The following is a 26953-nucleotide window of genomic DNA, read 5'->3' on the forward strand; positions in this document are numbered from 1 at the left end:
CCTGCTCTAACTCCCGATAAGGGGCATTTTAACAATGAAATAAATTTATAGCAGAAATGATTTTTTTTACACAAGACATTTATCTATATGCTTATAATTAAACATAAATTAGTGCTACTTTTAAGATATAAACAATTAACTGTATTCCAAAAGTTTCTGACAAATTAAACTTATTTTCCTATAAAGACAGTAATTTTTTGCTTTAAAAAGTACTCAAACATTTTAGCTGACTCCATACTTTTACCTATACTGTTACTCTTTAAAGTGGGTTATACTTGTAGGCTTCATACTGAGTAGTCGAAAATCACAACTTAATGTCATATTATTATGAGTTTTTACATAATAATACCATCTGTTCTAAAATATCTCATTGTTTTTACTCAAAATCCTCACCTACATTCACACATTCAGTTCACACATATTTAAGAACAGGCTTGTAATTTAATGAATGAACAAAACTCCTACACTTCCCCTATAGATACATGCAGGGCCAAAAGTCCTACCTGACTTTAAAGATCCAAACACCGACATCACATATTTATAGCGTGGCCTTTCCCAGCATGCATGGGACAGAAAAGAATAGGAAGCCTCAAAAACTGGATTCCGTGGTTAAATATGTGGAGAAATGCTAGGTTAAAATTAAATGTAAATTGTTTTTTGTTTGTTTGAGACAGGGTCTTACCCTGTTGCCCAAGCTAAATGCAGTGGCACGATCACAGCTCACTGTAGCCTCAAACTCCCAGGCTCAAGCAATCCTCCTGAATAGCTGGAACTATAGGTGCACACCACCATGCCACGCTAATGTTTCTGTCATTTTTGTAGAGACAGTGGCTCACTATGTTGCCCAGACTGGTCTCAAACTCCTGGGCTCAAGTGATCCTCCTGCTCTGACCTCCCAAAGTGCTGAGATTACAGGCATGAGCCTTTGCATCTAACCTAAATTTTTTTTTACTCACAATTTTTAGAAACTTTAATATGCTTAATGTGTAATTGAGCTATTTTATGTCCACATTTTCAAACTTATCTGACCATAAATATACTTTATGAAATGTTTCTTTCAAAATAGTTTACGAAAATACTGTTCTGTTAACTAAAAAGAAAAAGAAGAAAAAAACCAATCATATTAGTAGTAGTCTGGGAGAGAAGGAACAAGATATAAAAGAAAGATAAAGGGAACAATAAAGAGAATTAATGATTCTATAACTACAATCTTGGGAGAAAAAAGGTTAGTCTCAATGTATTTGTCCAGCTGAGGCAAAGAAACGAAGACAAACGGAATGGAGAAGTAGAGCTGGAGCAGAGTACTGCTATGTTGAGGCAATTTGATGAGTTCCCACAGATTGAGAAAAAGATGTTACAGAACCAAGTGTCTTGGAGAAAGGAGGAGGAATATGCATGACAATGTCTCCTGTAAGATTTTGAATTACGTACCTTAAAAAAATTAAGGCTTCCATTATCTAAAGCAGGGGTTCTGCAAACTAGGACCCTTGAGCCAAAGCTGAATCTAGGCCTATTTTTGTATGGCCTGTGAGCTAAGCATGAATTTTATATTTTTAAATTGTCAAAATAGTAATATTTAAAGAATAATATTTAAATATATGTCAAAAAACATAAAATTCAAATTCCAATGTCCATAAAGTATGATTGGAACACAACTATACTCATTCATTTATATATTGTCTATGGATGCTTTTGCACTGTGTTGGCATACTCGGATAGCTGTGACATAGATCTTATGGTTACCAACTGGGATTTCAAAAAGTTTTCTAATATCTAATTAAAGTTTAAAGTTACTGTGTTCCTCCAGAGATAAAACTACAACACCAAAAAGAACTAATAAATTATATTGAATACTTCAAAGAACAAATCTAGGAGACTTATTCAGTTTATTTATAAACAATTTTGAGATATCTATTAGATAGACAGATAGCTGTTTTAGAATAAAAGGCAAAACCCTCTTAGGAAACAAATACTAACAGTCTTTACTGAATTGCAAACTAGCAGCTATGGTAAAGAAATATTTTTCTACAGAGATGAATGATAATTTAATTTATATTAACTTACTCATAAATGAGTCAGCTAATAAAAACTACTGAGAAAAAGAGCATAGAGTCATTATGGAAACAAGCACTCTCAGTACTCAACTACAGTTAAAAAGAAAACACTCAATGAGTCAGCAGGAACTAAGCAAAGGCAAAGAGATTTCTTAATACCTTAAAGAAATCCTAATTAATTCATGAGATTGTAATTTTTAATGTCAAGTTAGAAGCTTGACAGACAGCTTCAAACAGACCAAAGTTCAGGACTATTCTAAACATGGGAGCACATCAGGTAAGAAAAAGTAACAGTTTTCCTAAATGTAGAAACAAATAATGAAGTTCAATTAGATTTAAAAGAAATCATACCTGTACTTTAATGAAATAAAGACATTCATTTCCAAGTAAGTATTTATATTTATTTACATTTAAATTATACTATAATTTATTAATTTACATTAAGTTTTAGGTATATGTTTTTGTGTATCACACATATATATGCATATATTTTTGTATATATTAAAAATATACCCGTTAAATTATTCAAAACTTATATAACAATGTCTTCTTTTATATAAAAAGCATAATTGGCTGTGGATGCACACTGCAATTTTTTTCTATAAAATATACCTGAGGAAAAACTATCTATACATATTCATTCCACCAGTGGTGGCAGGTGCCAGAATTGTAACACAATGCCCAAGAAAGAGCAAACAGTATTTACAGGGACAGCTTTGTGTTTCAAAATCTACTAAATAATGCCAACCAGTAGAGACAGATTCAGACTTTTGTTTTACCTTGATTTTTCTTACTGATAGTGACCCACTCCAGAGAAACATAGAAACCACTTCCTTTCATATCCAATTCCTCTTTCTCTATTCGAAGAAGTAGGGTAGCTATAGAATGTTCTTCAGCATTTAGCAGTGAGATACTGTGAATTATAATAAAAGGATCCCCAAGTTCTTCATTAAACATAATCTACAAAACAAAATTACACACACAAAAAAGTGTACATAATTACATGAACACAGATAGCATAGAGGGAATATATAGGATTCTGGTGATTCAACAGTTATTTTGGATACTATTTATTACAAGAAATTTGAAAATAAAAAGGCCTTTACATAAAGACTGCAAGTTTAGATAATGTTCCCTGAGGACAGAACTTTTAAGAAAATATTTATTTGTATAAGAAAAAAAACTGATCATTAGTCTTGGCTACCTTGCTTCCTCTCAGTTTCTAGATATTGTATATGAGTGTGCATGCGTGTATGCCTTTTTCCTGTTTTTTGTTTGTTATTTATTCTCTGGAAGTTTACAAAGGCAAGAGTCAAAAACATTGAAGAATAAATCACCAAAACATGTTTTTTCTCAAAAACAAAAGAGCCTATTAGCATTTAAGAATAAGTTAACAAACTCTATTTAAAATATAATCCTAAACTGTTTTTTGAAAAGCAAAAAAGCATCATATAAAAACACACAAAATCTTATCTAAGCATCATACAGAAACACACAAAATCTTATCAAATTCTTTCTTATACCACAAACACAAGATCTCAACAACTATTACATTTTTAAGACTAAATACAAAATAGAGAAGGTTTTAAGGCTGCTTCCTAAACAAGATTTCCAAATAAGATATGGACAGTTGAGAAAAAGCCTAACTGAAAAAAAGGTAGCTTTAAAAAACAAAAACAAAAAACAAAACCTGTACCTGGTATCCCCACATATCTACTCCTACTTGAAAACCTTACAAAGAAAAATGTGCTTTAATATCATCAAGTTCCCTATGTATTTGAACATCTGCCAAAATCATTCAAGTAGTGGGCCTTCAGAATCCATTCTTAAGATTTCCATAAACAGAAAAAACAAAAGTTTAAAAAAAATCCTTAAATATTCAAAACAGAGATGACAGATGAAGGCAGGTTTTTATTGGTTGATGGGGTTTTGCTTTTGTTTGAGGAATAGGGGAAACAAAACGGAAGAACAGAAAATGACAAGTTTTGGCAGGAACAAGTAGCTAGTTTATTGTTTCTTTTTTTCTTTCTAGTATGAGTGAAAGGAACTGTAATGAAACCAGAAGAGTAGATGGCGTACTTTTAAAAATTGTTAGGCTGAAGTTTCTAGTTTTCTGAACAAGCCCAGCATCTAAACTGTGATACCGTTGATACATGGCACTTCCATGGTATTAGAGGCAACACATTTGGAAAGCAAGCTGTCTCCTTTAATTTCTCTTTTTAAACTTCAGTAATCACCACCACCACCCTTGGCGCCCTTACCCCCCACCATGCTCCGTAATCACTTCTACTTTTAGCTTCTCTGTTATATTAATTACCCTAAAGTCCTAAAACCCTCCTGAATTGTTTCTTAAAGTGACCAATATTCCACAGTATCCCTCCCACCTCAATTAATCCCCAAGTCTCCTCCCTCTCCCACCAGTATCTAGTCAAAACTATTATTAGCTGAAAACATCTCTGAAGGGAGCTTATTTCATTAGGGCAGTATATGCTAAAGAAGGCACAAGGTAGAATTAAGTTTTTAAATTTATTTAAAAGATACTATTGAAGGCTTAATACATGCCAAGGGGATACACAAAACAAAACCAAAAGAAGTATAAGCCCATATGAAATAATGTGTGGTATTATTTTTAAGATGAAAGTGAGCCAAGTAGGTTTGTCCTGTTCAAAATCTACAGAATCCATACAGCTCAATACCAGATAAATTCCCACTCATATCTCTCCTGTGCATTATTCTCAAAATACCTTCCAACTGTTTCAGGTAGCTGTGCTACATACCACATTACTTCTGTTTTTCAGAAAAATGAAAGTTGTTACTAAAGGCCAAAACAGAAATTGCCACAGTATCCAATGAATATCTGAAACTGTGAATGCAACAGGCTCTTGTAAATAGGCTACTGCTGTTCTGGTTATTTACTGTGTATTTTGAACATACTATAATTTGGTAGTATAACATTTAGTATAACTTAGTAAGGTAGGTAAACCATTTGGTTCTAAGACCTAACTGGTTTTTCTCAAGTAATTAAAGCCTGGTCTCTGTAGGCATCTGTTGGTCAGATGAAATTATTTTATAAGACATAAATATATTAAGCTCGCATCTCTTTATTTACCCAGAACTAAAGGCTACCTACAGAGATTCAGACAGTAGCAATATTACAATACACTTATTAGCATAACTCAAAGGAGCTGAAGCAGTAAACTAAATCTTTTGATTATCTACTTGGCATCATTTTCTTCTGTTTTCAAAAACTGTAGTTCTAGAGAAATTAATTCCTTATTTATTACTATTAAAACCCTAAACTACCCTTTAGATTTATATCTAATTTTTTAAATTAAAGTAAAAATGTTGTCTTGGAAATTGGCATATAACTATATATTTATATCATGTATTTTTCTAAGTAGAGAATATTCTGGTAATCTGACCACTATTTGACCAATGTAAACATCCCAGCAAATCTAACATAACGGCAGAGGAGAAAATCATCCTAACATAAGCTTTTGGTGAACTCTTCTTCAAGAAGGAGGAGGCAATGCCAATGCTTAATGAAGTACTCTACGCATATAAGATGTCTGCTGAAAAATGAATGCAATTCTTGACAACTGCACTGACTCCAGATCAAAACAGGAGTGGTTAATGTAACAGTTTGTGAAAAATATATATTTTATAATTTAGTTAAAAAGAGATCCAAAACATTATATATCAAACAAACAACAGATCACATGTAAACCATCCTTGAAAAGTGTCATTTTAAAATAAGTAGGGTGTAATTTACATATACTTTCTGGACTTCGCATAAGTCTTAAACAAACCCTCACCTCCCATTTTTCAGAAGCGCTATTTCCACGTTCACCTGTTCCAATGACATACAATCTTCCAGTTCCATCTGACAAGGTAACCCAGGTAGAAGATGAGAAATGGATAGATGCACAAAGACGGTTGTCACATGCTGTCAAATCTGTAGGAAGTCGAAACACCTCTCGTGGTTTTCCTAAGGCAGTGTCCTAAAAAGACCAAACATTATACATTAATCTCTTCCTCTTCACTGATCCACACACACAAAATAAATATCTGCGGTGTGGTGGTTTCTCTCCTTTTTAAGAGTTGGAGTCTAATTCCTCTTCCTTTGATGTGAGCTGTCCTACTGATTCAGTTTTAACAAAAATATACAGTAGATGTGACAGATGGCATATGACTTCTAGAACTAGGTCATAAAAGACTTTACATCTTCTACTTCACTCTCTCTCTTGGATCACACATTCTGAGGGTGGCTAGCTACCATGCTATGAATATGCTTAAGGTAGCCCCATGGACAGACCCACATGGGGAGGAAATGATGGCTCTTGCCAACAATCAGCATTCCATGAGTTAATCATTTCGAAAATGTATCCTTTAGTCCTAGTCAAGGCTTCAGATGACTGCAGCCCTGGCTATCGTTTTGGCTATAAACTCATGAAAAAATCATGAGCCAGACCACCCACCTGAACTACTCCCTGATTTCTGACCACAGAAACTGTGTGATATGGTAAGTGGTTATTGTTTCAAGTCACTAAGTTTTGAAGTTGTCGTATGACAGAAAACTAATACAATGCAGTAATCTAGTTTTCATTCTCTTAATTTTAGAGTTAAAGATCAGTATTTTTAACTCACTAGTTAGAAATACCACATCATGTTCAAAATGCCTACAGAGACACCAGTCTGCGGTATGAAAACACTACATTTAGCCTACTACGAATCTAGGTTTTTGTTAACAAATTTTAATTGGTCTATGTACTTATAATGTAAAGTTATGAGTTGCTGCTAGGGTTTGAATGTGGTATCCTCCCCAAAAGCTGAGTTAAAACCTAATCACCAAAGTGATGTTACTAGAAGTTAGGGCTTCTGATCATTAGGGCTCCACACTGGTGATTGGGATTAAGTAACCTTGGAGAAGGGACTGAAAGAGGGGGTTTGTCTCTTTTTCCCCCTCTGCCTTCTGTCATGTGAGGACGTATTATGCCTCCTTTCTGGAGGATGCAATGTTCAAGGCATCATCTTAGAAGCAGAGACTGAACCCTTACCAGACACCAAACCTGCCAGTACCTGGATCTTGGAATTCTCAGCTCCAGAACTCAGAGAAATAAATTTCTGTTCTTTATAAATTACCAATTCTCAGGTATTTTGTTACAGCAGCACAAATGGACTACAACAGTTACATCATTAAAATGTTTTACAAGAGAATATATTTTTAAAGGTCTATAATTCAGAAGATAAACTTCCTCTCATATACCAAACTGCATTCAAATTCAACCATTTGTTTTTGTTGCTAAACTTTACAAGTTTTTCTATAGGAGAAAAGTAATCCTTTATATCCATATTTCATTACCTTCTCCTAGAACTTAGATCTATATATGCTATAATATTTAAGTAAACTGTATACAATGTCCTTACTGGCCACAAAATTTTTGGTGACCCATTTTTTCTTTCTAAAGCACCTAATTTAGCTTTCTCCGAAACAGCACCTTTCCTTCCTTTCATATTTTACTGCTTTATATAATATTAAATTAAATAATAAATACTCAATGGCAAGCAGAGCTCACATTAAGTTTGTAGAATGATCAAATCTGAGTATCAGTGATCTAAAACCACAAGCAAGAAACAGAATCATACCAGCATAGTATTAAGTAGCCTATTAGTAGTAAACATTAAGCTTACTGTGGTCTTCCATCAGTATGTTTTACAGAGAGAACAGAGACTATCAATTAACCCATTTGGTCTGTTAAGTGGGGGTCAATTAAGATAAATTTTACTGTAGGTCACATCATTTAGAGCATGATGTGGTATTTCCAGTTAGTGAAATAAAAAGAAAACAGACTAGTCCACAAATGCTACTGGGACACCAGAGAACTTCTGGGAAAAAATTAAACTTATTCTCTCCCTCACATCATAAACAAAAATATTCCATATTCCAGTAGATCAAGTGTCTAAGTGTGTTAAAGGAAAAGGAAAATAATACTGTTCTTATAATCTCAGGATAGAAAAAGTCTTTCTACATGTAAATAAAAGGCATGTAAGAGAAAGGGAGACAAGTATTTGTCATAAATATAACCCAGGGCTAATATGTATAACATAAAAAAAGCCCTTAAAACTTAACAAGAAACATGATTATTTAAAATGTTTAGGGGGATGGGCAGATCATGGCAGACGGGAGGCAGGACTAAATTGCAGCTCCAACTCTGATGGACAGAGCAGCCTGTGGAGCCTCGCATCATGATTTTTTGCTCCAGAATGACTGCAGGAATAAATCAGGAAAGCCGAGAGAACCCGCAGACCCTCTGAAGGAAGTAGATTGCTCCTACAGGACCTGGGAGACACCCCAAATACTGTGAGTACCCAAACTGTGGAAGTAGGAAAGAGAGACCCCTCAAACACACACCCCCACTTGGAACCTGAAGGTCTAGGTTATGGGAGAAGATTCTGACCTTACCTGGAACTGAGTCACTTGAGAGCTGAGCAAAACACAGGGGTAGAGGAAGCAGCAGGGAAAGCCCTGTCAGCTCGCTGGGTTCCCTAACAAACCATTTCTGCCTGTCCTCACAGGGGTCCTTCGGGAGGGCAGCCAGAGGCACCGGGCAAAGGCCACAGGGAAAAGGAAATCGCCAGCTGAACTTTGTAACACTTTGAACTGATGGAGAAGTCTCCTTCCCAGAACTCAGGGAAGGGTGTGAATCTGGTGGGCAGACTCCACAGGCAGGCGAAGAAGGAAAGCCATATTTGCTTTTGCAGCTGGGAAACAGGTAGCCTGGGGCAAGTTCTCAGCCCTGCTTGCCCACTACCTGGAAACAGACTTGGTGCTGTTGGCGAAGGCATGTTGGGAGTGAGACAGGCCCCTCGGATTGCATGGGAATTGGGTGAGGCCTGTAACTGCTGGTTCTCCCCCACTTCCCTGACCAATCTGCATGACTCAGCAGAGGCAGCCATAATCCTCCTAGGAACATAACTCCATTGACCTGGAAACCTCACCCCCATCCCCCACAGCAGCTGTGGCAAGAAATGCCCAAGGAGAGCCTGAGCTCAGACACGCCTAGCCCTGCCCCCACCCAATGGTCCTTCCCTACCCACCTTGGGAACTCTAGACAAAAGGCATATACTCTTGGGAGTTCTACAGCCCCATCCACTGTGTGTTCCTCCCCATACTACCACAGCTGATGCTCTCTGGAAAGCACCACCTCCTAATAGAGAGCAAACCAGCACAAAAATAGCGCATCAAATCACCAAAGCTAAGAACCCTCACAGAGTCCATTTCACCCCGCTGACACCTCCACAAGGACAGGTGCTGGTATCCATGGCTGAGAGACCCACAAATGGTACACAACACAGGACTCCGTGCAGACAACCCCAGTACCAGCCTGGAGCCTGGTAGACTTGCTGGGTGGCTAGATCCAGAAGAGAGATAACAATCACTACAGCTCGGCTCTCAGGAGGACACATCCATAGGAAAAGGGGGAGACTACTACGTCAAGGGAACACCATGGGACAAAAGAATCTGAACAACAGCCTTGAGCCCTAGACTTTCCCTCTGATAGAGCCTACCCAAATAAGAAGGAATCAGAAAATCAAGTCTGGTAATATGACAAAACAAGGTTCTTTAACACCCCCCGAAAATCACAATAGTTCACCAGCATTGAATCCAAACCCAGAAGAAATTCCTGATTTACCTGAAAAAGAATTCAGGAGGTCAGTTATTAAGCTAATCAGGGAGGCATCAGAGAAAGGAAAAGCCCAACGTAAGGAAACAAAAAAAAATGATACAAGAAGTGAAAGGGGAAATATTCAATGAAATAGCATAAATAAAAAACAATCAAAACTTTAGGAAACAATGGACACACTTACAGAAATCCAAAATGCTCTGGAAAGTCTCAGCAATAGAATCAAACAAGTAGAAGAAAGAAATTCAGAGCTCGAAGACAAGGTCTTTGAATTAACCCCATCCAACAAAGACAAAGGAAAAATAATAAGAAAATATGAACACGCCTCCAAGAAGTCTGGGATTATGTTAAATGACCAAACCTAAGAACAATCGGCATTCCTGTGGAAGAAGAGAAATCTGAAAGTTTGGAAAACATATTTGGGGGAATAATCGAGGTAAATTTCCCCAGCCTTGCTAGATACCTAGACATCCAAATACAAGAAGCACAAAGAACACCTGGGAAATTCACTGCAAAAAAATCATCGCCTAGGCACATTGTCATCAAGCTATCTAAAGTTAAGGTGAAGGAAAGAATCTTAAGAGCTGTGAGACAAAAGAACCAAGTAACCTATAAAGAAAAACCTGTCAGATTAACAGCAGATTTGTCAGCTGAAGCCCTACAAGCTAGAAGGGATTGGGGCCCTATCTTCAGTCTTCTCAAACAAAACAATTATCAAGCAAGAATTTTGTATCCAGTGAAACAAAGCTTCATATATGAAGGAAAGACACAGTCTTCTTCAGACAAACAAATGCCGAGAGAATTCACCACTACCAAGCCACTGTCAGGTCTCTGAGCCCAAGCTAAGCCATCATATCCCCTGTGACCTGCACGTATGCATCCAGATGGCCTGAAACAACTGAAGATCCACAAAAGAAGTGAGAATAGTCTTAACTGATGACATTCCACCACTGTGATTTGTTCCTGCCCCACCCTAACTGATAGGATATATTCTCCCCGATCCTTAAGAAGGTACTTTGTAATATTCTCCCCCCGCCCTTAAGAAGGTACTTTGTAATATTCTCTCCGCCCTTAAGAATGTACTTTGTACGCCTATCCCAAACCTTAAGAACTAATGATAATCCCACCACCCCTTGCTGACTCCTTTTTCGGACTCAGCTCGCCTGCACCCACCAGCTTTGTTGTTCACACAAAGCCTGTTTGGTGGTCTCTTTACACAGATGCGCCAGACATTTGGTGCCAAAGACCCGGGACAGGAGGACTCCTTTGGGAGACCAGTCCCCTGTCCTCTCCCTCACTCCGTGAGGAGATCCACCTACGACCTCGGGTCCTCAGACCAACCAGCCCAAGGAACATCTCACCAATTTCAAATGGGGTAAGCGGCCTTTTCACTCTCTTCTCCAGCCTGTCTTGCTACCCTTCAATCTCCCTCTCTTACTACCCTTCAATCTCCCTGTCCTTCCAATTCCAGCTCTTTGTCCTCTCTAATAGAGACAAAAGAGACACATTTTATCCATGGACCCAAAACTCCAGCACCAGTCATGGACTCGGGAAGACAGTCTTCCCTTGGTGTTTAATCACTGCAGGGACACCTGCCTGATTATTCACCCACACTCCATTGGTGTCTGATCATTGCGGGGATGCCTGCCTTGGTCATTCACCAACATTCCTTTGGTGGCAAGTCAAGTGCGGGGATGCCTGCTTTGGCTGCTTGCCCACATTGCAGCCCAGGGCTGCTCACTACCTCCCTTCTCCCTGTCTCTACCCTCTCTTTTCTCTGGGCTTGCCTCCTTCACTATGGGCAACCTTCCACCCTCCATTCCTCCTTTTTCTCCCTTAGCCTGTGTTCTTAAAAACTTAAAACCTCTTCAACTCACACCTGACCTGAAACCTAAGCATCTTATTTTCTTCTGCAACATCGCCTGGCCCCAATACAAACTAAACAATGATTCTAAATAGCCAGAAAACAGCACTTTTGATTCCTCCATCATACAAGATCTAGATAATTCTTCTCATAAAATGGGCAAATGGTCTGTGGTGCCTGATGTCCAGGCATTCTTTTACACATCGGTCCCTTCCTAATCTCTGCTCCCAATGAGACTCATCCCAAATCTTTCTTCTTTCTCTGCTGTCTGTTCCTTCAGTCTCCACCCCAAGCTCTGAGTCCTGGGAATCCTCCTTTTCTACAGACCCATCTGACCTCTCCCCTCCTCCCCAGGCTGTGCCTCGCCAGGCCAAGCCAGGTCCCAACTCTTCTTCAGCCTCCACTCCCCCACCCTATAACCCTCCTATTACCTCCCCTCCTTACACCAGGTCTGGCTTAGTTTCGTTCTGTGACTAGCCCTCCCCCACCTGCCCAACAATTTCCTCTTAGAGAGGTGGCTGGAGATGAAGGCATAGCCAAGGTTAATGCTCCTCTTTCTTTATAAGACATCTCCCAAATCAGTTAGCGTTTAGGCTCTTTTTCATCAAATATGAAAGCCAGCCCAGTCCATGGCCCATTTGGCAACAACCCTCAGACGCTTTACCACCCTAGACCCAGAGGGGCCAGAAGGCTGTCTTATTCTCAATATGCATTTTATTACCCAACCCACTCCCTACATTAAAAAGTTCCAAAAATTAGATTCTGGCCCTCAACCCCACAACAGGACTTAAATGACCTCACTTTCAAGATGTACAATAATAAAGAAGAGTTGCAATTACTTGCCTCTACTGTGAGAGAAACCCCAGCCACATTTCCAGCACACCAAAACTTCAAAAAGCCTAAACTGCAGGGGCCAGGTGTTCCTCCAGGACCGCCTCCCCAAGGATCTTGCTTCAAGTGCCGGAAATCTAGCCACTGGGCCAAGGAAAGCCCGCAGCCTGGGATTCCTCCTAAGCTGTCTCCCATCTGTGTGGGACTCCACTGGAAATCGGACTGTCCAACTCGCCCAGCAGCCACTCCCAGAGCCCCTGGAACTCTGGCCCAAGGCTCTCTGACTGACTCCCTCCCAGATCTTCTCAGCTTAGTGGCTGAAGACTAACACTGCCCGATCGCCTTGGAAGCCTACAGGACCATCACAGACAATTTGGGTAACTCTTACACTGGAGGGTAAGTCTGTCCCCTTCTTCATCAATATGGAGGCCACCCACTCCACATTACCTTCTTTTCAAGGTCCTGTTTCCCTTGCCTCCATAACTGTTGTGAGTATTGACGGCCAGGCTTCTAAACCTCTTAAAACTCCCCAACTCTCATGCCAATTTGGACAACATTATTTTATGCACTCCTTTTTAGTTATCCTCACCTGCCCCGCTCCCTTATTAGGTCGAGACATTTTAACTAAATTATCTGCTTCCCTGACTATTCCTAGGCTACAGCCACCCCTCATTGCTGCCTTTTTCCCCAGTTAAAAGCCTCCTTCACATCCTCCCCTTGTATCTCCCCACCTTAATCCACAAGTATAGGACACCTCTACTCCCTCCTTGGCAACCGATCATGCAACCCTTACCATCCCATTAAAACCTAATCACCCTTACCTCGCTCAATGCCAATATCCCATCCTACAGCACACTTTAAAATGATTAAAGCCTGTTATCACTCGCCTGCTATGGCATGGCCTTTTAAAGTCTATAAACTCTCCTTACAATTCCCCCATTTCACCTGTCCAAAAACTGGACAAGTCTTACAGGTTAGTTCAGGATCTGCGCCTTATCAACCACCCCATGGTGCCAAACCCATATACTCTCCTATCCTCAATACCTCCCCTCCACAACCCATTATTCTGTTCTAGATAAACCTAGCTGACCCCATAAATCCTGAATCCTTTCCCCACTCCCCTTTCCAATCCTTAAAAAACAGCCCTAAAAGCTGCTCCCACACTAGCTCTCCCTAACTCATCCCAACCTTTTTCATTACATACAGCCGAAGTGCAGGGCTGTGTGGTTGGAACTCTTACACAAGAGCCAGGACCGTGCTGTGTAGCCTTTCTGTCCAAACAACTTGACCTTACTGTTTTAGGCTAGCCCCCACATTATTCCTGATACCACACCTGACCTCCATGACTGTATCTCTCTGATCCACCTGGCATTCACTCTATTTCCCCATATTTCCTTCTTTCCTGTCCCTCACTCTGATCACACTTGGTTTATTGATGGCAGTTCCACTAGGCCTAATCACCACTTACCAGCAAAAGCAGGCTATGCTATAGTATCTTCCACATCTATCCTTGAGGCTACTGCTCTGCCACCCTCCACTACCTCTCAGCAAGCTGAACTCATTGCCTTAACTCGGGCCCTCACTCTTGCAAAGGCACTACGCGTCAATATTTATAGACTCGAAATATGCCTTCCATATCCTGCACCACCATGCTGTTATATGGGCTGAAAGAGGGTTCCTCTCTATGTAAGGGTCCTCCATCATTAATTCCTCTTTAATAAAAACTCTTCTCAAGGCCGCTTTACTTCCAAAGGAAGCTGGAGTCATTCACTGCAAGGGCCATCAAAAGGCATCAGATCCCATCGCTCAGGGTAACGCTTATGCTGATAATGTAGCTAAAGAAGCAGCCAGCTTCCAACTTCTGTCCCTCAGGGCCAGTTTTTCTCCTCCTCATTGGTCACTCCCACCTACTCCCCCACTGAAACTTCCACCTATCAATCCCTTCCCACACAAGACAAATGGTTCTTGGACCAAGGAAAATATCTCCTTCCAGCCTCACAGGCCCATTCTATTCTGTCGTCATTTCATAACCTCTTCCATGTAGGTTACAAGCCACTAGCCCATCTCTTAGAATCTCTCATTTCCTTTCCATCGTGGAAATCTATCCTCAAGGAAATCCCTTCTCAGTGTTCCATCTGCTATTCTACTACTCCTCAGGGATTGTTCAGGCCCCCTCCCTTCCCTACACATCAAGCTTGGGAATTTATCTCTGCCCTGGACTGGCAAATTGACTTTACCCACATGCCCCGAGTCAGGAAACTAAAATACCTCTTGGTCTGGGTAGACACTTTCACTGGATGGGTAGAGGCCTTTCCCACAGGGTCTGAGAAGGCCACTGTGGTCATTTCTTCCCTTCTGTAAGACATAATTCCTCAGTTTGGCCTTCCCACCTCTATACTGGCCTTTATTATTCAAACCACCCAAGCAGTTTCTCAGGCTCTTGGTATTCAGTGGAACCTTCATACCCCTTACTGTCCTCAATCTTCAGGAAAAGTAGAACAGACTAATGGTCTTTTAAAGACACACCTCACCAAGCTCAGCCTCCAACTTAAAAAGGACTGGACAGTACTTTTACCTCTTGCCCTTCTCAAAATTAGAGCCTGTCCTCGAGATGCTACAGGGTACAATCCATTTGAACTTTTATATGGATGCAGTTTCTTGCTCGGCCCCAACCTCATCCCAAGCACTAGCCCTCTAAGCAACTATCTTCCTGTCCTCCGGCAGGATAGACAGAAAATTCACCAGGCTGCTAATCTTATTAAGAATCTGACCCCTCAAATTCTACAACCTTGGTGGACTGGACCCCACTTAGTCATCTATAGTACCCCAACGGCTGTTCGTCTGCAGGACCCCCGCATTAGGTTCATAGATCCAGAGTAAAGCTGTGCCCATCAGCCAGCCAGCCTGATTTCTCCTCTTCCTCCTGGAAGTCGCAAGTACTCCCCCCTACTTCCCTTAAACTCACTCGCGTTTCTGAAGAACAGTAATAACCCTTATAAGCCTAATACATCCCTTCATTCTATTAGGTCTATTTGTCCTTACCCTGCTTTTTGCAACAGGGCTTTACGCAGTCACTCTCACTACTTGGACTGCACCCCGAAAACTTGTCATCCCTACTATCTCCTGTCTAGTCTTACTCCTACTCACCACTCTCAACTACTCATAAATGCCCTGCCCTTGTTTACATTGCCAGTTTACACTTTTCTTCCAAACTATCGTAGTGGATATCCTCTGGTACTAGCCCCAATCCACCACTCTTGACTCCCTCTTGGAGTGGATAGATGTTCTTTGCTGACAGGTTACACTCCAATACTTTCACCCTGATGAAGTCCTATTCTTTACTTTTATACTCACTCTTATTCTTGTTCCTGTTCTTATGCCACCCTCTACCTCTCCCCAGCTATCTCCACCACACTATCAATCTCACTCACTCTCTCCTAGCCGTTTCTAATCCTTCTTTAAGAAACAATTGCTTACTTTGCATTTCTCTTTCCTCCAAAATCGCCAAGGCCTCTATTTACTCACTGCTAAAAAAAAAAAGTGGGAATCTGTATATTTTTAAAAGAAGAGTGTTGTTTTTACCTAAATCAATCTGGCCTGGTATATGACAACATAAAAAAAAACCTCAAGGATAGAGTCCAAAAACTCGCCAACCAAGCAAATAATTATGTTGAACCCCCCCACCCCCGGACCCCACTGGACACTCTAACTGGATGTCCTGGGTCCTCCCAATTCTTAGTCCTTTAATACGTGTTTTCCTCTTTCTTTTATTCAGAGCTTGTGTCTTTCATTTAGTTTCTCAATTCCTACAAAACCACATCCAGGCCATCACCAATCATTCTATACGACAAATGCTCCTTCTAACAACCCCACAATATCACCCCTTACCCCCAACAAAATCTTTCCTCAGTTTAATCTCTCCCACTCTATGTTCCCATGCTGCCCCTAATCCCTCTCGAAGCAGCCCTGAGAAACATCGCCCATTATCTCTCCATACCACCCCCCAAAAATTTTCACCACCCCAACGCTTCACCACTATTTTGTTTTGTTTTTCTTATTAATATAAGAAGACAGGAATGTCAGGGCTCTGAGCCCAAGTTAAGCCATCATATCCCCTGTGACCTGCATGTATACATCCAGATGGCCTGAAACAACTGAAGATCCACAAAAGAAGTGAAAATAGCCTTAACTGATGACATTCCACCAATGTGATTTGTTCCTGCCCTACCCTAACTGATAGGATATATTCTCCCCTGCCCTTAAGATGGCACTTTGTAATATTCTTCCCATCCCCGCCCTTAAGAAGGTACTTTGTAATATTCTCTATGCCCTTAAGAATGTACTTTGTGTGCCTATCCCAAACCTGTAAGAACTAATGATAATCCCACCACCCTTTGCTGACTCCTTTTTTGGACTCAGTCCGCCTGCACCCAGGTGAAATAAACAGCCTTGTGGCTCACACAAAGCCTGTTTGGTGGTCTCTTTACACGGACGTGTGTGACAGCCACCACTACAGAACTGCTAAAAGGAGCTCTACATCTTGAAACAAATCCTAGAAACACATCAAAACAGAACCTGTTTAAAGCATAAATCACACAGGACCCATGAAACAAAAATACAATTAAAAAAAACATGTATACGGGCAACAAAGAGCATGATGACTAGAATGGTACCTTACATCTCAATACTAACATTGAATGTAAATGGTCTAAATGCTCCACTTAAAAGATACAGAATTGCAGAATGGATAAGAATTCATCAACCCATTTGCTGCCTTCAAGAGACTCACGATTCACATAAACTTAAGGTAAAAGGGTAGAAAGAGACATTTCATGCAAATGGCACCAAAAACGAGCAGAAGTAGCTATTCTTATATCAGATAAAACAAACTTTAAAGCAACAGCAGTTAAAAAAGGCAAAGAGGGACATTATACAATGATAAAAGGCCTCGTCCAATAGGAAAATATCACAATCCTAAACATATATGCACCTAACACTGGAGCTCCAAAATTTATAAAAGAATTACTAATAGATCTATGAAATGAGATAGACAGCAACACAATAATAGTGGGGGACTTCAATGCTCCACTAACAGCCCTATACAGGTCATCAAGACAGAAGGTCTACAAAGAAACAATGGATTTAAACTATACCCTGGAACAAATGGACTTAACAGATATATACAGAACATTTAATCCAACAACCACAGAATATACATTCTATTCAAAACCACGTAAATACATGGAAATTAATTAACTGCTCCTGAATGATCATTGGGTCAAAAAATGAAATCAAGATGGAAATTAAAAAATTCTTCGAACTGAAGACAATAGTGACACAACCTATCAAAACCTCTGGGACACAGCAAAGGCAGTACTAAGTGGAAAGTTCATAGCCCTAAACACCTACATCGAAAAGTCTGAAAGAGCACAAACAGACAATCTAAGGTCACACCTCAAGGAACTAGAAAAACAAGAACAAACCAAACCCAAAACCAGCAGAAGAAAGAAAATAACCAAGATCAGAACAGAACTAAATGAAATTGAAACAAACAAAAAAATACAAAAGATAAAGGAAACAAAAAGTTGGTTCCTTGAAAAGATAAATAAAATGCATAGACCATTAGCAAGATTAATCAAGAAATGAAGAGAGAAAATCCAAATAAGCTCAGTAAGAAACAAAATGGGAGACATTACAATTAAAAAATTACCAATAAAAAAAAAGTCCAGGACCAGACTGGGTGTGGTGGCTCACGCCTGTAATCCCAGCACTTTGGGATGCCAAGGTGGGTGAATCACAAGGTCAGGAGATCGAGACCATCCTGGCTAACACAATGAAACCCAGTCTCTACTAAAAATACAAAAAAATTAGCCAGGCGTGGTGGCAGGCAAATGTAGTCCTAGCTACTCGGGAGACTGAGGCAGGAGAATGGCATGAACCCAGGAGGCGGAGCTTGCAGTGAGCCGAGACCGTGCCACTGCACTCCAGCCTGGGTGACAGAGCGAGAGTCCATCTCAAAAAAAAAAAAAAAAAAAAGTCCAGGACCTGACAGATTCACAGCAGAATTCTACCAGATGTTCAAAGAAGAATTGGTACCAATCCTATTGACACTATTCCACAAGACAGAGAAAGAGGGAAGCCTCCCTAAATCATTCTGTGAAGCCAGTATCACCCTATTACCACAACCAGGAAAGGACATAACCAAAAAAGAAAACTACAGAGAGATATCCTTGATGAACCTAGATGCTATAATCCTTAACAAAATACTAGCTAACTGAATCCAACAACATATCAAAAAGATAATCCACCATGATCAAGGGGGTTTCATACCACAGATGCAGGGATGGTTTAATATACACAAGTCAATAAATGTGATACACCACATAAACAGAATTAAAAACAAAAATTACATGATCATCTCAATAGATGCAGATAAAGCATTCAACAAAATCCAGCATCCCTCTATGATTAAAACTCTCAGCAAAATTGGCATACAAGGGACATACCTCAATGTAATAAAAGCCATCTATGACAAACCCACAGCCAACATAATACTGAATGGGGCAAAGTTGAAAGCATTCCCTCTGAAAACTGGAACAAGACAAGCATGCCCACTCTTACTACTCCTCTTCAAATAGTACTGGAAGTCCTGGCCAGAGCAATCAAAGAGAAAGAAATAAAGGGCATCCAAATCAGTAAAGAGGAAGTTAAACCGTTGCTGTTTACTGATGATATAACTATTTACCTAGAAAACCCTAAAGACTCCTCCAGAAAGCTCCTAGAACTGATAAAAGAATTCAGCAGAAGTTTCCAGATACAAACTTAATATACATAAATCAGTAGCTCTTCTACATACCAACAGCCGCCAAACTGAGAACCAGATCAAGAACTCAACCCCTTTTACAATAGCTGCCAAAAAAAAAAAAAAAAACCAGTTAGGAATATACCTAAACCAAGGAGGTGAAAGACCTATACAAGGAAAACTACAAAACATTGCTGACAGAAATCACAGATTACACAAATGTAAACACATCCCACACTCACGGATGGGTAGAATCAATATTGTGAAAATGACCATACTGCCAAAAACAATCTACAAATTCAATGCAATACCCATCAAAATACCACCACCATTCTTCACAGAATTAGAAAAAAAAATTCACATGTAACCAAAAAACAGCCCACATAACCAAAGCAAGACTAAGTTAAAAGAACAAATCCGGAGGCATCACATTTCCTGATTTCAAACTATACTATAAGACCATAGTCACCAAAACAGCATGGCACTGGTATAAAAATAGGCACATAGACCAATGGAAAAAAAAAGAGAATGCATAAACAAACCCAAATACTTACAGCCAACTAATCTTCGACAAAGCAAACAAAAACATAAAGTGGGGAAAGGATACCCTTTTCAACAAATGGTGCTGGGATAATTGGCCAGCCACATGTAGGAGAATGAAACAGGATCTTCATTTCTCACCTTATATAAAATTCAACTCAAGATGGATTAAGGACTTAAATCTAAGACCTGAAACTAAAAATTCTAGAAGATAACATTGGAAAAACCCTTCTAGACATTGGCTAAGGCCAGGATTTCATGACCAAGAACCCAAAAACAAATGAGATTAAAAACAAAGATAAATAGCTGGGACTTAATTAAACTAAAGGGTTTTTGCACAGCAAAAGGAACAGTCAGCAGAATAAACAGACAACCTATAGAGTGGGAGAAAATCTTCACAATCTATACATCTGACAAAGGACTAATATCCAGAATCTACAACAGCAAGGAAAAAAAACAATCCCATCAAAAAGTGGGCTAAGGACGTGAATAGACAATTCTTTTTTTTTTTTTTTTTTTTGAGAAGGAGTCTTGCTCTGCTGCCAGGCTGGAGTGCAGTGGTGCGATCTCGGCTCACTGAAACCTCCGTCTCCCAGGTTCAAGCGATTCCCCTGCCTCAGCCTCCCGAGTAGCTGGGACTACAGGCGCACGCCACCACACCCGGCTAATTTTTTGTGTTTTAGTAGAGACGGGGTTTCACCATGTTGGCCAGGACGGTCTCAATCTCCTGACCTTGTGATCCGCCTGCCTCAGCCTCCCAAAGTGCTGGGATTACAGGCATAAGCCACCACACCTGGCCATGAATAGACAATTCTTAAAAGAAGATGTACAAATGGCCAAAAAGCATATGAAAAACTCAACATCACTAATGATCAGGGAAATGCAAATCAAAACTACAATGCGATACCACCTTAGTCCTGCCAGAATGGCCATAATCTAAACATCAAAAAATAGTAGATGTTGGCGTGGATGCTGTGAACAGGGAACACTTCTGTGCTGCTAGCAGGAATGTAAACTAGTACAACCACTACGGAAAACAGTATGAAGATTCCTTAAAGAACTAAAAGTAGAACCTCCATTTGATCCAGCAATCCCACTACTGGGTATCTACCTAGAGGAAAAGAAGTCATTATACAAAAAAGATACTTCCACAGACGTTTATAGCAGCACAATTCACAACTGCAAAAAGTGGAACCAACCCAAATGCCCATCAATCAATGAGTGGATAAAGAAACTGTGAAAAAAAAAAAAAAAAAAATATATATATATATATATATATATATATGATGGGATACTGCTCAGCCATAAAAAGGAATGAATTAAAGGCATTCACAGTGACCTGGATGAGATTGGAGACTATTATTCTAAGTGAAGTAACTCAGGAATGGAAACCAAACATTGTATGTTCTCACTTGTAAGTGGGAGCTAAGCTATGAGGATGCAAAAGCATAAGAATGACACAATGGACTTTGAGGACTCGGGGGAAAGAGTGGGAAGCGGTGAGGGATAAAATTCAACTACAAATAGGACTACAAATAGGGTATAGTGTATACCGCTCGGGTGATGGCTTTACCAAAATCTCACAAATCACTGTTAAAGAACTTACTCCTGTAACCAAACACCATCTGTTGTTCCCCAATAACCTAGGGAAATAAAAAAACTAAAAATAAAAAATTAAAAAATGTTAAATGGGGAAAATATTTGAACAGGACAACTATAGTTTAAAAAAAGTCGGCTGGGCGCGGTGGCTCATGCCTATAATCTCAGCACTTTGTGGGGCCAAGGCAGGCGAATCACCTGAGGCAGGAGTTCAAGACCATCCTGGCCAACATGGTGAAACCCTCTCTCTACTAAAAATACAAAAATTAGACAGGTGTGGTGGCAGGCACCTGTAATCCCAGCTACTCAGGAGGCTGAGGCAGGAGAATTGCTTGAACACGAAGGCAGAGTTTGCAGTGAGCTGAAATCGCACCACTGCACTCCAGCCCGGGCAACAGAGTGAGACACTGTCAAAAAAAAAAAAAAAAAAGCCCCAAATCACTGGTATAAAATAATGGATTAATAGAATATGATTATCTCATTGGCCAGAGAAAACAATCTTACACTAGTAATGACAATTCTTGGCTAAAGTGCCATGTTGGTGGGAGTAAAAATAACTATAGGCTTTTTGGAGATAATTTAAAGCTATGAGGTGCTGCTATGGTTTTATTAAGTTTTATGTTTTATATACCATTTGACATGATTCCACTTACAGGAATTTATTCAATAAGAATGCCTGCATATGTACACGAAGATCCATGTAACAAGAATGTTTATTTTAATAACGAAAAGGAAAAACTGTGCCAGTAAAAACTAGGAAAAACAACCTAGTTGTTTATCAATAAAGTAGGTAAGATGAAAGCAGACCCTGACATTACAGAGAAGGCCTAGCAGTATCAGCCAGGCCTTTGTTTTGTTACGAGCTAGCCTGGCACTAACAGGTGTTCTGTTGAACAGGAATAGTTTCACAAAACATAAACATCAGATAAGGCCTCTGCATGACCGTGATGGAGCAGGACAAAAAAGCAGCACTTCACAGTAATATCTGAACACAGATAAAACATCAACACTGTCAAGGCTACAAATATGACCAGGCCAATATAAGCAGCTGCAGCTTCCTTACTAATTATAGTGTGAGCCTCAGTCTAGTCTTCCCTCCTTCTAGGTAAGACTTATTAAGATACCCATTACATAAACAACCAGTTTCCTGACAGTATTCAATCTAGAATAAAGCCTCACTTTCTTTAACCCTTCCTCCAAAATCACCCAACAGAAGCCCAACCTTCTAACAGCATCCTGTTCCTTTTACTGAACACTCTGTGGTTCCCATGGTATGTGTTCTCCCTTACTGCAAAAGTAACAAATCCAACTCATTCAACCACAGATGCGTGCCTGGTATCTTTGTCTGGAGAGCATTGGCAGGCAAATGGTTAACTATGGAGCATCCACCCTATAGAATACCAAATAATTGTTAAATATACTAAGGTGGATTAATAATACTGACATAAAATACTGATTTTTTTAAAAAAGATGCAGAATACATACAATATGAATCCATATATGCCAAAACAAATATCATGATACGACAGCACAAAGTATAGATAGACACATGCTGACCTGTTAAGAATGTTTACCATTAGGAAAATAAGACTGAAGTGTAGTGGTCGGGGAGATCAGGAGTATGAGAAAATTTTCCCCTTTTGCTTCAAATACATTACTATTTTAAGACTGAGCAACTTGTGTGTGATATACGTAATTTTAAAGGTATTAGTAAGATACAATGGGAGGCTTTCCTCAAAACAGTTATTTCAAAGTAAAGGTTTCTAGTTGTGTCTACTACATGGCCCCACACTGCATTTAATCTAATAAACCATTACTGGGAAGAACGTAGAGATAAACTTGTTAAATTACTATTCTTCATTTTATACACAATTATGAGCATTTTAAGCCATTTTCTTTAAAATACCTGGTTATACATGACGGAGGTTGCTAGAAGTCTAATTATCAATCAGATAAATGGGTACAATATCCAATAGAATGATTAAGATACTTGAGTATCTAAATGTGAAAACAAAATTAAATTAAAACACAAAAGGAAACACATAGTGGCTCTCTTACTTGCATTAATGACAGTTAAAGTGAAAGCAAACTAAATGTTTCTGATTGTTTAGATCTAATTTTCAAAGTACAGTTTAATTTTAAATGGACTATAAGCAATAAAATATCTTTTTCTCTAAATCCCAAAATATAGCATTTACTTATATCTGAATAACCTCTATTGACAATTTCACTACATGCTCTCATAACAACACTTTATATGCTAACTGACATCTATAATGTCCAGGTCTCACATAATCATTTTCTTTTTCCTCACAAAAAGAGTTAATGTAACTACGTTCAAGGGCTAACACTGAAAATCATTCTAAGGCAACATTACACAGCTGACTGCAGAAGGATTAAAATTTCATTGATGAACGGAATACTTACTGAATCAGTATAATGTATAAGAATTTTATTAAATAAGTGCTTTGACTTTTTGCCATGTCATGTATTTATCACCAAACTCTATGAAGTTAAAATTATTCACTACACTTAGAAGAGAGGTTCAAAAAGATTAAATAATTTGCCTGGAGCTCCACTGCTAGAAAATGACAGGGCCAAGACTCAAATCCTGATAAAACCCTACTCCAAAAGTTGGTTTTCTTTCCCCTACTCCACATTTGCTTGAGAAGAAATCACTTCTGAAGATTTTCTAAATAAATTAATACTTCAGATCGCAATACGATTTCTAGTATACCCATCCCCAACCCCCCAAATCAACCTTGAATGTAACTACTATATTCAGTTTTTCTTCAGGCCTCTACACAGTATTTTTAATGCAGATGCCTGGGTCAATATAGATGTAATATAAAAATTATAATGCCCATATATTATATATAAATGACACTGTAAATAAACAGTAAACAAGTAATACATAAACTATATATATTTATAAAAAACATCTTTAAACACATTTTGGGACCCTCTTAGTTGCAGCTATAAGTAGAGAATCTTTGAACTAACGAAGTAGTTTTCTAATAAATATAGATTTATAGAAAGGGCTACTCAAGTTTAAAAAAATAAGCAAGTGGGGATACCATTTACTAGTATTATTAGATACTATTTACTAGTATTATGAGACAATGATATTTAAAACTTTGCCGTTTTAAAAGGCAGTGATCTTTTTCTGGACAAAGTATTTTCATCATTAATAACCATTAACTTTATTTGGAAGAAAGAACATAAAAAGTTCCTTTTTCCTTTTCCCTTTTTTTTGTATTAAACGCACAGTTCTAAGTATTTACCCCACTCTTTATTTTTTTCTTTCATCAGGCATTGCAGCTCAAAAAATGTTACTCCGAAATAATGCCACTTCAACATGAAGCAGCCTCAAGGTCTTTCTGGCCTCCCCTCCCTTCCTGTCTCTCCCAAGCACAGGATAAAGCTATTCTCTGAAGTTCCTTCATCTACCTATAAACTGGACCTGCCAAAGAGAAACACAATTGCTTTCCCTGAAATTTCATTAACCAGAGAAGATTAAAACTTCTATCACAGAGGAAGAGGCTGAAAATTAAACACCCCACCTACAGCCCAGATGAACTTAGTCACAAACCATTGTCTGCTCTCCATCCCATTCAATTTCCAAAGAAAAGTATTAACTAATCATTGTCTGAGCATTAGGCCCATTCATTCATTTCCCCCTAAAGATCATTTGCTATCCCGCATGTCCCCCATGTCCCCTACTGATCAAGCATAAGAAGGGTATGAATAAGGGTATATAAGCATCTGTACCCCACTGGGTTACTGGGTAGTCATTTTCCTGGATTCTGCCATGTACACATGTTAAAATATATTTATATGCCTTTTTCTAATGTTAATCTGCCGTTTGTCAACAGATTTTCAGCAAACCTTCTAAGAATAAAGGGGACACTTTGCCTTCGTCTCTACACAGGTAAGTAAGTGGTCCCCTAATAATTAACTCAACTGTGAAAACAAGCTGACATTCAGGCCTAGAGATGAACATACTGACATAAAACTGAGCTCCTCTAACAAATAGTTGTAACATGTCACTCCAAGATACAACCTCACACATATATTCTTACAAATGAAATCCAGTAACTGCCCCTTAGACCTTTAAGTACAAATTAAAGAGGCACTATAAGATGACACTCTTTTAGTAACAGAAACAAATTAGCTTTTCAGGTAAATACAAAACAAATTATTACAGAAATAATTTCCTAAATATTAAGAAACGGAACACATTACTTTAAAATAAGCCATAATATATAAAATAAGGATGTATTAAAAAACCAAAGTTTAAACACATTTTTGCTTTCCCAAGGCATTTTCTACTTCCTTAGCACACTTCTTTCCGAGGGACATTTCCCTAAAATTAAGGACTGTAAACCTACAAGTTAAACTTTTTTGTAAGTAGTGTATTCTGTCTTTATAAACCAGTATGTAGACCTGCTGCCACCTGCTGGCTCCAGACAGTCTGAAGACCTAGCAACCTATGGCTTTCAAGTGTTGGGTCCCATAGCATTCACTTTTACTACAACAGTTCAGGTTTAACAAAGGTGGTCATTTGTACATCAGTCACAGAAAAGGAGCCTGTCTAGGATTTGTGCACGTGTGCCTTTGATGAAAACAAAAGAAAACAAAAAAAATTATTAAACAATAAAATGGATATTGGAAGAGCTGTTTTCTGCTATAAGCCAATAGTCTAGTTAGTGGTCAACATTCTCTACCTGCCTGCACCTGACAGAAACTCAGAGTAGGTTGATCTCATTTGTGGCTGATGAGAAAAATAATAAGAAATAAGTGTAGTATTCTTCCGTATCCCAGGTACAAAATTTCTTAATACCTGGTCATCCCTGGACCACAAGCGAAACCACCTGAGGTGCTTGATAAAATGCAGGTTCCCAGTCCATGACCAACCCTGACAATAATGAATCAGAATTTTGGGAAATGGTACCTTGAAATTAGTTTTTGTTTTGATCAATTACTCCACAATTATTCCAAGGTACAATATGGTCTGAGAACCAAAGAAAATTAAGCAGAAAACAAGCTGTAAGAACCTAAAACATGGTTCTTTAAAAATAAACTAATACCCTTCCTAAAGCTTGATTAGGCAAAAAGAGGAAAAATATAGAAAGGAAAGAGAAAAGAGAGAAAAGACAACAATAATCTTAAGAGCATAACGCATGCAACTTTATAGCAGCATATTTGGAAACCTAAGAGGAAACTGATGGTTTCCTCTAATAAAAATACATATTACAAAATTACCCTAGAAACACACTTTGAATAAACCCATTACCGCACAAAAAACTGAACAGGTGATTAGAGAACTGGCACTGAAAATGATAATAGAGACCAGGAGCAGTTGCTCATGCCTGTAATCCTCCAGCACTTTGGGAGACTGAGGCAGGCGGATCTCTGGAGCCTAGGGGTTCAAAACCAGCCTGGGCAACATGGTGAAACTCTGTCTCTATTAACACATAATATCCGTCTCTATTAACAAGAAATAAGGAGAACTGGTAGAGCACTGTGGCATTCTGGAATAAATGAGTTTAAATCCAGACTCTTACAAACATCCCTA

General features: G+C 39.0%; 1 protein-coding gene across 1 annotated transcript in view; it reads right to left on the bottom strand.

Annotated features, from left to right (window-relative positions):
- Nucleotides 1-26953, bottom strand: part of NUDCD1 (NudC domain containing 1) — a 91656-nt gene that overhangs the window by 47781 nt on the left and 16922 nt on the right. Inside the window, exons 3-4 of the mRNA XM_001136325.7 lie at nt 5870-6055; nt 2834-3014 (exon numbers count right to left, since the gene is read on the bottom strand). Of these exons, the coding sequence (XP_001136325.4) occupies nt 2834-3014; nt 5870-6055 (367 nt within the window). The remainder of the gene's footprint in view (nt 1-2833; nt 3015-5869; nt 6056-26953) is intronic.

Source organism: Pan troglodytes, chromosome 7, assembly GCF_028858775.2.
Source record: "Pan troglodytes isolate AG18354 chromosome 7, NHGRI_mPanTro3-v2.0_pri, whole genome shotgun sequence".
NCBI classification, from domain to species: Eukaryota; Metazoa; Chordata; class Mammalia; order Primates; family Hominidae; genus Pan; species Pan troglodytes.